The sequence below is a fragment of the Penicillium pulvis genome, assembly GCF_028828015.1.
Source record: "Penicillium pulvis strain IBT 33274 chromosome Unknown contig_10_segment0_segment0, whole genome shotgun sequence".
Taxonomy (NCBI): domain Eukaryota; kingdom Fungi; phylum Ascomycota; class Eurotiomycetes; order Eurotiales; family Aspergillaceae; genus Penicillium; species Penicillium pulvis.
The window spans coordinates 1465746-1479697 of record NW_026643071.1 but is presented as its reverse complement, the minus strand read 5'-3'; the positions used below and the strand labels follow the sequence as shown (position 1 = coordinate 1479697).

Here is a 13952-nt window from a genome sequence, read left to right as displayed (position 1 = left end):
TGAGATCGCGCGATAATCACCACCAAATTGACAACATGTGAGATTGTGGACTATTTCCTTGGATATGACTGATTCTTATCGACCGATCTTCATGGATATGATCACACGATAGTAATGATGAAAAAGGTCTAGATACTTGCACATGTCCCCAAGAATTGTCTTCACAGGTAGTTCAATTAGTTGATCGAAAATGTTGAAGTTTGAACTACCTGCAAGTCTATAGTCAAATTGTGAAGCTGTAACTAAATGTGAAATGGGCTTACCAGAGAACTCGTCCAGCTACCATGACACTATTGTTGTAACATACCTATAGCGAAGATAGGAGTCCGTAGGAGTACCCGAGTAAGGACTCTATCTATCCGTCTACGTTCAGATCGGTTATTAGAGGCAGTGGTATCCTAGGAGAGAATAAAGAAAGGGCTAATCTTGGGCAACAGTTTGCTGGTTTGGTATTCGCCGCGCAGAAAATCCTACTTACTAGAGAATGCTGAATCATCCCATCGATCGTCACTTCATCCAGTGAACGTTGGACTGTGCCTATATGTTACGCTTATTGTATTGGAAATAGTGTAGAGATCAAGTTTAATATTTGCCGGATGTTCTAGCTCATAATTTGAGTCTTCTAAATGATCTTGGTTCTAAAGCATCGCTAAGATTGCAGATTAGACTTCTCATTGTTCGCCTTGGTAGGAGACACCGTTGCGTCTGCTTCGATAGAAATGCCTTCGACCAGCGATTGGTCACATGGATCAATTTTCCGAAAGCATAGTAAGAATGCGCACCCAGCCACAAAGCCCACGATTGCCAGAGACCCATACATCCAAACAAGGTAGGGGTTTTGGGATACAGGGCTAAGACCAATACAGATTGCCGCCGCTATACCGATAGTCAACCAGAATAGTGCAGAGACAAAAGACCTTAAACTACAGTTGTAATTCTATCAGCATGGGCTCGAATTGTTGATGGGTGGATAAACCAACCTCTTTGGGGCATGAGTGAAGGCCAGCTCGAGACCCGTAATGACGATGAATGCCTCAGATAAAGCCACAAAGATGTATGCCGGAGCCTGTATCCAGACATGAATACTGTCTATTGGTGAGATATAAATATAGTGCTGAAGAACACTAGCATAGGCCATAGCTAAAGATGCGAGAACAAAGCCTGCGAAGATTCGGTAGACCGGGTTGAAGTTGATGTTCCATTTCCGAAGTAGGGGATAAACGCCCACTGTGAACCAAGATTGTCAGTAGTTTTCCTAGAGATAAAATTTGGAACCAGTGTAGATTACAGTCAAGGAGAGGAATAAAGATGCATAATGCAATTGGGTCAAGGTTTTGCAGGAGATCATTTGGGGTTCCATGCAGAGCCATTGTTCCAGCTTGTGAGATCAGGTTGTTCCATATCTGAACCCAGCAAATAAAGTAGAAAGGGAAGAAGGCAAACATCTAGAGATTTTTATTAGCATTAGCCAAGATACAAATGCAGAAAGAAGGCTCACTCTGCAGCTTCTGAAGCCACGGCGTACGTCTAAAACATACTGATCCGTGTATTGAGGTGACGATGCGAATGGATATTTCTCTAGTCGCCCTGATGCTTCCAAAGCTGATGGTAGCGCGTCATTGAAGTGCTTCTCTTGCCGAACAATATTCAGTACCTTGCATGCGTCAACGATGGCAGATCCCTGTGGAGGGATTCTGATATAGCGTTTCTGGCCAGATATAAATACAATCGCTGACAACACGATCACACTAGACTATATTAGCAAGATTCACATGACCAAGGGTACTTGTATACATACATCAAGGGAATCAGATATGCCACCCAGAAAGACACTTTCGACTCAACGGTCGTCGTGATCAAAGGTGAGAGGGCTCCGACATTAACAACCCAGTAGAACCACATGAAAAGCCGCTGAACAGTTAGCTCTGGATCAACGACAACCTTTTCTCCGGTTTTAAGAACTCTCAACACCGGTTTCGCATTTTGATATTGCTCGGCACACATCGGAGTGACGTTAGCTTTGATTCCACCTGTACCAAGGCCAATGACGACCATTGCGGTGATCAAACCACCATATGCAGCACCATTCTCAATTCCAGCCGGCGTGGAAGTACCAACAAGGATAATGAGGCCGACAATGTAAATTCCCAGCGCAAGTGTGATAGTCTTGAATTTGCCGAGATATTGATCTGATGAAACGTGAGCTATGGTTATCTGGAAAAGATTCAAGTAGTAAAGCATACCTGCAATAATTGCACCAATTATGGTAGAGGCATACGCCCAAAACTTGAAGAAGTCACCGAGAGCAGTGGCGACAGATTGGCCTTTGCCTAGGGCGCCAGGAAGGTTTGACTCGGGACTATAAGGGTTGCTGATAGAATGAACGAGTCAGAGACTGTTGTCCTAGGGGGCTCAGAAATTCAAAGTCGGACTTTAGCTTACTTTATGTAGTTCTGGATTGGCCCACTGACGCCAAAGTATGTGAAACGCTCTCCAAGCTGTTAATGTTATTGTGTGATCTTAAATACGTTCACAGGGTACAGAGGGCCGTACTTCAACAATGAGGATCAATAGTGCAAGAGGTGGGAATTTTCCAGGGACGCGACGAAGCCCAGCGAAGACATCAGTGGTAGTTCCTGGCTCAGTGTTCTCGGGGTCTTCGGTATTGTAGTCGATCACGACGGACTCCATGGCATAGTATACGCAAGTGAGTGAGATTGCACAGTATGATTGTGTCAATAAGTGAATCCTTGTGACAGAATATATCTATCTGCGCTATCTCATCCTGAGCACGAGGCATACAACGCTCATTTAATAGCTTTTTGGCGAGGGGAAGGGTTGGGAAGGTCTGGGGTTGTACGGCCCTCATTGGTCAAAAAAGAGCCAAGTTGCTCCACGAAAAGCCCCACACAAGGATAAACTCCTATCGGCGCGAGATTAGATACGTAACGATACATCCGAATGCCGCCAATCGGAGTCAAGAATTCCCGCCGGCTTAGAATTGAAAGCATTGTAGATCGAGCATGTTCCAATCCCTTTAATGACCACAAATTCGAGTTCAAGAATTGCTTAGCCGCTGGTGGAATTGAGCGATTACTTTACTTTCCAGTTTTCAAAGTAACGACTTCGTCTCAGCACATCACTATGTCGGGGAATACTACAATTGCAACAATGGTCTCAATCCACGAGCAAAAGCCGCGCCTGTCCATTCCAGGGAGACTTCGCACCAGGCTAGATCCCCAATGGATAGAGTTGTGGGAGAAGCACGGAAGCTCCATGATCAGAGCTGACGAACTCTCCATCGAAGAGTATCGTAAAACGCCAGCAAATTTCGCCTTCACCTACCCCGTATACTCCGGTGAGTTCACCACACAAGAGGAAATATTTGGTGTATTTTGCAAGTCTGACCGTCGTATTGGACAACTTGAAGGGCCACCCGTTTTCCATGTCGAAGACATATTGATTCCTGTCACCCAGCCCTCTGGGAATATCACAATCAGAGTTTACTCGCCAGAAGGACCGGGGCCATTCCCCGTTCATTTGAACTTTCATGGAGGTATGTGTTCCCGTGTTCGAGATTCCAAGGTTTCGAGCTCACTTGCAACATGTCGCTGATTGGATTTAGGGGGTGGGTCCTTGGAAACCTCAACTCCGAGGCAGCCTGGTGTCGCCATATGTGCAACAATGCCCGAATTAAAGTGATAGATGTTGACTACCGGCTGGCTCCAGAGTTTGTCTACCCCACGAGCACCTATGACTGCTGGGATGCTGTGAAATGGGCAAGTGCAATCATTCAGCCATTGAGTATGCATCATAACTAATACACGGGAAGTAAATAGACTATTGCAAACGCATCCCTCCTCAACATTCTACCAACAAGTGTATCGATTGGTGGTCTTTCAGCAGGGGGGCAGATGTCTGCGGTACTGGCACATTTTGCTCGCGACGAAGGTGTGGATTTGAGGCTTCAGCTGATGATAGTTCCGGCAACCGACATGCGATACTGTCTTAAAAACCGCACACTGGAAAAGACAACGTGCCCTTATGAAAGTGTACTACTCTACCAAGATGTACCTTGGGGCCCACTTTGTAGAGAGCAGTGGTTTCTCAAGTACTGGCTTGGTGACGATAATGGTTGAGACTCCTGTTCCGGACCACGTGATATACTCTTATGTTCTATTGCTAATTGCTTATAGATATTCAAGAAGAGATCCTGACCAAGGATTGGATTTGCACTCCCGTGCTCGCTCCTTCTTTCAAAAATCTTGCGAGAGCACATATCATTACGGCAGAGTGTGATCTTGAGCGAGATGAAGGTGAATTTTATGGCCGGCTGCTGGGTGAGGCTGGTAATGAAGTTACTATAAAAAGGTACCCAGGCATGCCTCATGCCTTTGGCCATTACAATCATCCCGAGAGGGGACTCTCGCAAAGCTTTGCTTTTATCAAGGACACAAGTCAAATTCTTCGGGAGGTTCACTTTAGCCATACAACAGTCTAGTTTGAAGTTGACATGCAGAAACGAAAAGCTATATAAAAATAAAATTTCGTTGCCTAATCTGTTTCTGTCTTTCTCCGACTGCCCAGGTGCTATTACTCCCTCAAGTTCTAAAGATTAATCGTTTGCCAAAATTCTGAATTCTTTTCTTATCTAGTCTTTCTAGTGTGCAGCTGGTCCAATTTTGGAATTAAGGAGCGCGCGCTTCGTCAGATAATTCCAGCCCCCCCCCCAATTTATATCATGTGCGAGAAACAGGCTGTTTGGAGATCACCATGTGAGATTTGGCTTCATATTGAGTATATTTCCTTTTGGAAACAATATCAGAATCCCAATTAAGTACGATTTACAAGTGCTGTTGATCTTCACATCGAGCCTTGCTGTAGCCGACTGAACATGAGCTAGTGCAGGTGCCTACCAGGTGTGAGATAGATTAATGTGTTTCAACAGGAAAGCGCATCTCTCCACCAAAAGCCCAAAAACATATCATTGGTTTCTTCTAAATCGACGTGCGAGATTGTAGGATGGCTGAGTCTGGCCAATCAGCGTCGGCATGTAGTTATCTCCCAGAACAATATTCATGACTAATACTCTTCAACCCCGACAATCTTGCTCATTCTAGGCTTTTGGACACGCTGTGAGAATATTCCTGTGAAACTGTCCAATTGACGAACTATTTAGTAGACATACAAAGAGGATTTCTTCTATTATTCTATTGACTTTCGTTGGTCTCGCCATTTCTATGCCTTGCAAGTTGAGATCTTGGTCGGTGTCGGATAAACTTCCCCGCCCTCAACGTTACCGGTAAAGTCAATCAACCGTTAAATCTACGACGCACCTTTTGCCTCAATTCAAATACCGGAATTCAAATCTCATAATTACGAGATGCCCGACAGAAGTCGAACATATATGAGCAAGAGAAACCGAGCGTGTGACTACTGTCGGGCTAAGAAGGCGGCTTGCCGGATCGACCGTGGCGCCCCTTGTTACCTTTGCACCTTGCATAAGAAAGAATGCACCTTCTTGCATCCAGCATCAAAGCCCCGCCGATACTTGTTGAAGCAGACTTCTGGCAGCAAGACCCAACAAGACAGACCAGTCTCATATTCAGAACCTCAGTTTACAAGTTTGCCAGTGGTAATGGATGAGTCAGCTCAGTACGAGACTTTGATGCCGACTGATAACAACGGGGCCAATGACGCCATTCAGGCATCCCCCGTAGGTCTCGAATCTTTATTTGAGAATAATAATGATGTTCTCTCTGATGACTTCGAGGACGGCATTTGGCAAACTGGATTCAGCCCAGGAAACATCTTTTTCCATTCTCTTGATATGCCATTAGAAGCACGTTCTAGGACCACAGACTCCTCCTTGCCTCCAGCTGGTGTTTTCTCACCAGTGCTTCCTTCGGGAAATGAAACTGCTCCTCATCTTGATACACAAGATGTCATGACCCCTTATTTACTTGGTAGTAGTGGGGACATGGACCCTTCTTTATTGAATCGCTATCAATATGGTGCCTCGGGGACATTTCATTTCAAAAATCTCCGAATCCATTCTGTCACTCAAGAGAGTAGTCCAGTTCAATTTTTGCTGTCCGAACAATCCATGTTTGCTGCCGGCAGAGAAGAGACTGGTTGTACAGAGCTTTCTTTGCGTGACTTGCAACAGGAACTTGAGTCATTAGTCTCACCAGATATTGGTTTACGCTTGATTGAACTTTATAAAAGAATCATTGCGCCACATTATCCGATATTCTTCTCACATGATCAACCCAATCCAAACAACAGCCCACCATACCTTCTTGCAAGTGTTTACTTGATAGTGCAGCCGTTCACCAAGTTCGATGATAAGCTGTGCGTGGACCTCGCATACGACAGGCCGTCAGGCGCGGCCCTATACAAAATTATCAACAAGGCGATAATGCATGAAACACACGCCCCCAGACTTTCTATCGTCCAGTCCATGCTTCTTCTGGCTATTCGACCATTCTCAAATCCAATTTCGCTAGAAAGTGCCTTTAAGTGGTCTCAGCTCACTTCTCTTGTCGCATGCGCTCACGCTCTCGGGCTACATCTGGATCCAACACTATGGAAAATCCCCCCTTGGCAAGTCGCCCAGCGGCGTTATCTGTCATACTGCATCTACTCGGTAGACAAATGGCTTGCTCTAAGTTTGGGACGACCACCTTTGCTCAACCTGGACACGTGGTTGGTGAAAAGCCCTAATCGGGATGATCACCTCTTCAGCGAGCTAGATCCGCTAGCTTGGTCAAGAATAATAAAGCAAGCAGAGCTTGTCTCTCTCCTGGACCGTGTTCTCGTCCATTTATAGTAAGTACTTGAGTAGCCCATCGTATTCACATTAACTGGACTCATTCAAATTGTAGCTCACCCCGTGCTATGAGTATATTTTTAATTGATCAGAAACAAGTTCTGAAGTCAGCCGAGCTTCTACTTGAATATTTACACGAATGGACTCGAGATGTGGATTTCGCATCGCCAGGGCAAAGTCGACCTACGGCATTGCAGAGGGTTGTCGAGATGAACTATCATTATATTCACTTGACTATATGCCGCTCTATCATGCGACCGTTCATCGATTCCGATTTAAACGATGCTATAAGCCCAGATTATGCTATAGCATGTGAGCAAGCTCGACGTAAAGCAAAAGATTGCCTCATAGCGGCGGCTGAGTTCATCCAGGATCTGCGGACTGATGATCTTGAAGTGCTTTGGCCGGCTTGGAGCGTGACCGGATTCTCGTCAATCTGTTTCCAAATCCTGCTGATGGCCGTGAGCTCTCCCAATAGATGTGAAGCTACAGAATGGGTTGCATGTCTACGTAAGGTGCGAAAAGATATGCGTCTCAAGGCCGAGGCTTTACCATTTCTTCGTCTTGCCCTGCTAAGGATCGACTCGATATTCTGGAAAGGCATTCACAATGTGTTGCTTTTGAAGGACCATGTGTCGGACGCTTTTTCATCTGGCTCGTGCTAAAAAAGGCATCATCGGTGAACCAGTCTGAAAACATCGGCAGCCCCAGGATCTCATCTTGCAAGTATCGGATTTATTAAATCCTGGATTTGATCTTTCAAGCCTTCATAATGACTGATTTAAATCTCGATTTGCTCACAGGTCCTTATCCTCGCGGCTTATTTCCGTAATTAGTCCAATAATCACCTCAACACTGTCAGTATGACTGTGCGTTATCTCTACCACCTTGCATGTCATGACATATCCGAGGGATCGTTACAAATTCTCAAGTTCTTTGATCATTTTAGTAATTTTGTTATTTCCAGTATCATAACGTCTGCGTCGGCTCAGCAATCATGCATTAGTCATCTGACCTCGGGGCGGGTTCCCGTCGCTCTGTCCTGGAAGTACATTTTGATTAACTGTTTATTCCTGCTCATACTCCTGGAAGTCAACGCGAGTCACGGTTACGTATTACTGACCGTCTAGTTTGAGAGGATGGTATCAGTTATGCTGATGAGACAGCCAGAATGGCGCCGGGCAATGATGGATAGTCTAGTGCAAAATAGTAGTGTTCATGGTATATAGGTGAATGGCCTGAAAGGGCTGAAGGGTAGAGCGGCATGGGAGTTTCCTCGATGAAGCAAAATAAGAACATTCAAAAAACAAGATACAAAAACATACAACAGTCAGGATTCGCATGTGGTCACCCACCATACTACTAACTAACCGGCGTGTGGCTTAAGTACGGCTGAGCGGACGGGAAGCCCTGTTCTCCACACCCTATGGTCGTATGTATCAGAATATGTCATAGGTCAGTTTATCTAGTGAATATTGAAATGAAAAATGTGCGCAATATACAGGGTGAGATGAAGGGTGAGAGCGCATGAGAAACCATTATCCGTCGCGCGATGGGTCGTATTGACCCTCCTAGCTGGGCATCTGTAGATCATCATTGAACCACATACCCCTATCTGAAACAGCTACTTCGAGTAACCAGCAATAGAGATCTACATGGCAAAAAGGGCTTAAGGGAATTGGGCTATGCTGGACCTCGGTATCTCTCAACCCAACTAAAAGCTGCTGTATATCCGGATACCGGACTACCCTGCGGACCGTCGCAATCGGTCTTTTCGTGTTGACTGGTCCCCTCATCCCCTTCTTGAAATCACGCTTGCCATCTTTCACACACACCGTAACTGCCAGAGCAGACTGGACTCTCTTGAAAATGTCTTTGTGCTGGGTATACACGGTCTCTAATGTCGGGCAAGGGCTGGGGTATTTCTTTCCATCACTTTATCTTCCTTCATATGCCAGGTCTATTAGGATGAGTAATGCCGAGGGCGCACTTCTTCTGGCGTTCATGAGTTTCTCGCAGGTGGCTGGTCAGTTCACATTTGGCTTTTAGTCTGACCAGGAAATTCGGTTGATCTCCTTCTTACGCCCTCCAGTGTTATTGCGGCGGCTGCTTCGTTTGCTTTGTGGGGGCTGGCCGACTCCTTGGCGCCTCTAGTTGCATTTGCTTTGGTATATGGATTCTTCGGTGCTGGCTATGTCGCTATGTGGGCCAGGATGTCCACGGCTATCAGCGCTGATCCGACTGCTTCAAACATGAATTACAAGGAAATTGGCAATGTTCTCACAGGCCCACTCAGTGGAAGTCTATATCGTCAATGGTTTTGATAGGGAGCTACAGGCTAACAAACTACATGGCTGTCGTGGTTTTCACAGGTGGTTGCATGGCTCTTAGTGCTCTGACTGTCTGCTCTTGGTACATGGGGAGGTTGACCCTACTGCTAATCTAGATTCTTAGGACTATGGTCGCCCTTGAACACTAGCAGAGTTCAAATTGAAATCTGTTTGGAATTTTTAGTAGACGGAAGTATTCAAAATTATAGCTAATTGCGTCCCTCTAACCCTTAGGCTCTAGAGCCATATGCCCTGCGTGTGTCAGCCACTGGGCGTGAATTACTGCATAAAGTCAAATCTCCTTACTTTATATATCTTCCTCCCTGGGGCCCCTACCTCATTTTTCCCTCCTTACTTCCCCCTCCACTATTCTCTTCAGCTACCAATCATGATATTTTCCTTCACATAAACCTTCCATAAAATACCAACTCTCCTACCCAACAACATTGAGCCTCTCATGTCAGAATGCGAGTACGCAGAATTTCAGGACGACGGTGGCACCGACCTCGAGAAACCATCAAACCCCCCTCTCTGCACTCATAACACTTGCGATACCATGGTTACCATGACCACCAAATTGTCTGACAGGATGTTCAGCCTCGAGTCAAGATTCAGCAAGCTTGAGAGTGTGCAAGCCAGCCAAGCCCAGCAGATCGCCCATCTAAAGCTCCTATCGGAGATTTTCAGCCTCAAAGTCTTGGTGGCCAATCTTATAACCGACCGGGTAAGAATATACCATAGTATCCATTCTCTAGGTACTGATATACTGAATACTAATCAACACTTAAGACCACGAACATGCAGAGCCTTCAGAGGCAGCATCATGGAATAGGCGAATAAGACAACAAGCTCACTGATGATGTTAGTTTAGTCGATCGAGATGTTGGATTATCTCACTAATTAGTTATGAGCTAGTGATGCTTTGCCTTGTTTTTTTTTTTTTTACTTTTGGCTTCATGATGCATGAGATAGTGAGTGGTGATGTTTCCACATGGGTTTCCATGCTGGTATGCGAGGGACTTGATTATTCTTTTTCTTTTGGAAAATTCCATGACGCAATGTGGCATGAGAGGACTGCTGCGATTACTTGCTGCGAAGAGTCCCTAGCTTGGATCAAATAGATTGGACTAAATGACATGTTCCTCCCGAGGTCATTCTCAACCAGCAGTCCAATGACCCAAATCAAAGAAACAAATCCAGTAACTCCCAAACTAGGTCTTTCCTGATATGAACGAACTACATACATAATAAAATGGACAAGTGGATGGTATACATTTGCAAATCATTATTTCATGAACTGGAAAGAACTAAGTCCATCACAGCAATCACAGCATAAAAGTGGTAGTAACAGCCGATCACCGAAAACAAGAAAGCTGGCCAAAGCAATTCTATGATTGGTGCTGACGCCTCCATGGGATATCCTTTCTAAGCAGCTCTCTTAGTTCTGGTGAAATGACCTTGGGCTTGTCGGTGTCCATGATTTTCTGTAAAGCTGATGAACCCGCGTTGGAGCCAGTTGTAGAGCCAATCGAAGAGTTCTGTGGGGCCTTGCCCTTTCCGGAAGCCGGGCTGTTGACGCCTGATGTATGACGCTGAGTGGCAGAGGGTGCAGATGGGAAATTGTCTTTCTTATCAATAGCCTGAACGGAGCGCTCGAAGCGACGGAAGAGCGATTCAGCGCGAGTGAGAATGGGGACAAGCTCCATTGTGTTGGAGAGTTCGTTGACTGGATCATGTTAGTTGCTAGATTAACATTGGTCCAGCTGGGTCGACTTACTGTATTTCAGAACCTCGTCAAAATGCTTCAGGTGGTCCATGATGACATCACGATGTTTCTCGAGAATGGCCAGTGCAATGAACAAATGGAAGCTGCTGGAGAAATAATCTGTCCAGAGTGTCTCCCAGAGACGAAGGACATCTCCCCACTCAAACTCGCGCTTGTACCAGACCAGCAACATGCGGAAGAAGAAAAAGAAGTTGGTGCTATCGGCGGATTGCAGATGCAGATAGAGCTGGGGATCCATCAGCTGAACGAGATGATCAAGGGCCAGAAGTTGGGACCGCATCCCTGATTGATCTCTCAGGAAATTTTGTTCCTGATTGATTGTTAGCTTCTGACATTTTTATCTCATGTCTTATCACGTACCATCCGATCCATAAAGCCCACAAATGCCCAGAAGGCCACGGCATCATCTTGCATAACTGCGTACAGTGGGGCAAGAAGATCGCTCATTCCTTGCACGTAACCCAAGTCGGGGTTATATTCATTGTACGTCAAGAGCATGTCCTTCATCTGCTCAAGATGAACATTGGTGCCCACATCGGCGAATGGGGAATCCGGGTCAGGGTGAGGAATGTCTTCTCCGGCAAACAGCGGAATCGTCCGGTCTGTGCGATGAACATCCTTCTCTGTGCGAACGTTAGTAATAGGCTTCGCAAAAGAGACTGTTGATATTACCTATACGGTTCCGCTGCTCTTTCCAATTCTCGTACTCTTCTGGGGTCGAGTTGCCATCGACCATTCGTTCCCACCAGCCGGCCTTCAGCCTGATGTACTCGTCACGCTTCGAATTCATAATCGCTTGGCGTTCCTCGTGGTTACTATCCCACGGAAACACTTCCAAAAGGTAAAGCCATGCTTCTTTCCGTGCACCATCGTTGGGATCCAGTCCACCATGGAAGATGCGCTCCTTGACCTCATCAACAGTAAGTTGTAGCCTTCCAGATGTTGGGTCGAAGAAACTCTCCCATTCGGAAAGCGTCAGAGTGCGTCGCCGCTCCTGGAGTCCCAGGTTACCAGTCTCGAGCTCCAAGATCTCAAAGTCTCCAACAGCGCTATTCTCCGACTCAAGCATATCCTGAGCCGTGTAGATTCTCTGGTTTCTTTCCTTGTCACTCTGCTCGGCGATGCTCATCGCCCAACGAGCCAGATATATTCTGGCGCTGTCGAACTCATCTTGGAGGGTTTGGATTTCCGGGTTCTTCATTAGACGTCGTACCTGCGGTGGAATGCGCGGGTTTTCGGCAAGGTCATTCGCAGTTCGACGGGTGAATGTCGTGATTTTGCTCAGTTGCTCAAGTACCTTCCAACGGGTCTCTTTGAGAGTCCGCGTAAAGGGATCCATGCTGGCATCGCCCTTGCCACCACTCGGACCCGCAGCAGCTTGCGGCTGTGCTTTGGATGGCAGGGATGCATCCCCACTAGATAACGCTCTCCCAAAAGAGAGCTGATCTTCTTGGGACGGGTTGACCAGGTACACATTCTTGTCGACAGCGGAGCGCTCCACCTCCACGTATCTTCGCAACCACCGAAGAACTTCGTCGCCACCCCAAAACAGGCCTCCCTCACTGTCAAATGGGTCGAAGCTATCCTTGACCCGCTTCTTCTTTTGCAGAATGGTTGATTCGCACTCACTATCATGGAAAAAGAGGGCTGGAAAGCTGTCACCTGCACGTGTATTGATCACTAGGCTTCCGAACCACCACCCGAGGCTTGGAGGGCGTACCAGGATCGAATAGATTTCCGACATGGGCACTGCGAAGGAGTACAGACCGATGGGGTCCTTAAGTGTGGTGGTGGTCGGAAGGGCCGGGACGAGGTATCTCTGATGCGGCGATGAGGCATCATCCGATAGATCGACTTTAACATATGTACTGTATGCATCGCCTAGCGATGACTCGGGCACCCAGGCCAGCAGGTATGACGCCGCGTCATTGCTATTCGATGAGGAGGGGTAGGAGCCGGATTGAGGCTTTTGTTGGATGAGGGCAATGAAGCCAGGGATGTTATCTTTTGCGGAGGACGATGGATGGACATAGACCTGGTTTCTTGCGAGTTAGTTCTGCATCTGCTAGCAACTTAGCAGGGTGCCTACCTTGCTCTTGGAATAGAGGAGCTTCACGCCACGGCCCGTGCGGGAATGAGCGATAGTATTGTACTCATCCTCATCATCATCGCTCATGTCATAATACGACGCCGATGGTGACGGGGGCGTGGGTGGAGGCGTGTATTTGACCGGATTCGCCATGATGTTGGATGTTGGAAGAGTTAAGATCAAGGCTGAAGACGTAATGATCTAATCGATAAACTTATCGATAAGCGCCCCTCTTTGTAGATCAATCAACCCAGCTCTTCAGCTCTTTAGCTCTTCAAGTCTGCAACGTCTCTGTCAATGAATAATTTCTCTTGAAAGATAATTTTTCTTCTTGTTTGATAAATTTGGGTTGAAAGATGTCATGTCGTTTTCAAGTTTCCACTCTGTTCGCCACTGCTTATGCCGCGGTCCAGGCAGCAGCAAACTCCTTGCAGAACGGGAATAGCTTCAACTAAAACCTGAATTTGACTTGAGAAAGCTGTTTTCTGCAGTTTGAATCCATGAGAAGGGATTTTTTTTGCTGTGTGGTCAGCTGCCCATGCCAGGTGCCATGGTCTTGTATGGTCTTGTGGGACGATAATACGATACTCTTCCCCAACACGTACGAAGCGACCGATCGGAATAACGGGAGAACTACTTCAAGACTATTGAATCATATTCCAAAATCAGATATCAAGATCCTACATTTTTCAAATCCCATGAAGATCAGTGGCATTTCTAGTTCTAGTCCCAGTGCCGCCGATGTCCATGAGTCAACCGTAATCCCGCCAATCATGTGAACATCAAACATGCCGGGACTCGATAACTACTTCAGGAAAGGATAAACAGCTCCAGTCAAATCAGCTAAGGTTTAACCACACCAATAGCGAAGACCCAAGACATATTGTTCAAAACACAGACAAGTTACGATATAAA

General features: G+C 46.4%; 6 protein-coding genes across 6 annotated transcripts; 4 read left to right on the top strand and 2 right to left on the bottom strand.

Moving 5' to 3' along the window:
* Nucleotides 1–649: 649 nt before the first annotated feature.
* On the bottom strand, nucleotides 650–2691 carry N7503_000587 (Major facilitator superfamily domain general substrate transporter; the record flags this gene model as incomplete). Its single annotated transcript, XM_057060148.1, has 8 exons — nucleotides 650–923; nucleotides 981–1227; nucleotides 1289–1445; nucleotides 1499–1748; nucleotides 1799–2189; nucleotides 2244–2371; nucleotides 2443–2498; nucleotides 2554–2691. The coding sequence occupies 8 exons, from the start codon at nucleotides 2689–2691 to the stop codon at nucleotides 650–652; spliced, it is 1641 nt and encodes a 546-aa protein (XP_056927071.1).
* A 453-nt stretch (nucleotides 2692–3144) lies between these two features.
* Nucleotides 3145–4501, top strand: N7503_000586 (alpha/beta hydrolase; the record flags this gene model as incomplete). The annotated part of the gene is made up of 4 exons (XM_057060147.1): nucleotides 3145–3556; nucleotides 3586–3770; nucleotides 3840–4134; nucleotides 4197–4501. The coding sequence occupies 4 exons, from the start codon at nucleotides 3145–3147 to the stop codon at nucleotides 4499–4501; spliced, it is 1197 nt and encodes a 398-aa protein (XP_056927070.1).
* An 882-nt stretch (nucleotides 4502–5383) lies between these two features.
* On the top strand, nucleotides 5384–7497 carry N7503_000585 (uncharacterized protein; the record flags this gene model as incomplete). The annotated part of the gene is made up of 2 exons (XM_057060146.1): nucleotides 5384–6831; nucleotides 6888–7497. 2 exons carry the CDS (start codon nucleotides 5384–5386, stop codon nucleotides 7495–7497), a joined length of 2058 nt encoding a protein of 685 aa, XP_056927069.1.
* A 1303-nt stretch (nucleotides 7498–8800) lies between these two features.
* On the top strand, nucleotides 8801–9156 carry N7503_000584 (major facilitator superfamily domain-containing protein; the record flags this gene model as incomplete). Its single annotated transcript, XM_057060145.1, has 2 exons — nucleotides 8801–8858; nucleotides 8891–9156. 2 exons carry the CDS (start codon nucleotides 8801–8803, stop codon nucleotides 9154–9156), a joined length of 324 nt encoding a protein of 107 aa, XP_056927068.1.
* A 463-nt stretch (nucleotides 9157–9619) lies between these two features.
* N7503_000583 (uncharacterized protein) lies at nucleotides 9620–10002 on the top strand (the record flags this gene model as incomplete). Its single annotated transcript, XM_057060144.1, has 2 exons — nucleotides 9620–9886; nucleotides 9952–10002. 2 exons carry the CDS (start codon nucleotides 9620–9622, stop codon nucleotides 10000–10002), a joined length of 318 nt encoding a protein of 105 aa, XP_056927067.1.
* A 548-nt stretch (nucleotides 10003–10550) lies between these two features.
* N7503_000582 (GTPase-activating protein GYP7) lies at nucleotides 10551–13190 on the bottom strand (the record flags this gene model as incomplete). Its single annotated transcript, XM_057060143.1, has 5 exons — nucleotides 10551–10888; nucleotides 10940–11258; nucleotides 11309–11571; nucleotides 11621–12983; nucleotides 13038–13190. 5 exons carry the CDS (start codon nucleotides 13188–13190, stop codon nucleotides 10551–10553), a joined length of 2436 nt encoding a protein of 811 aa, XP_056927066.1.
* Nucleotides 13191–13952: the final 762 nt, after the last annotated feature.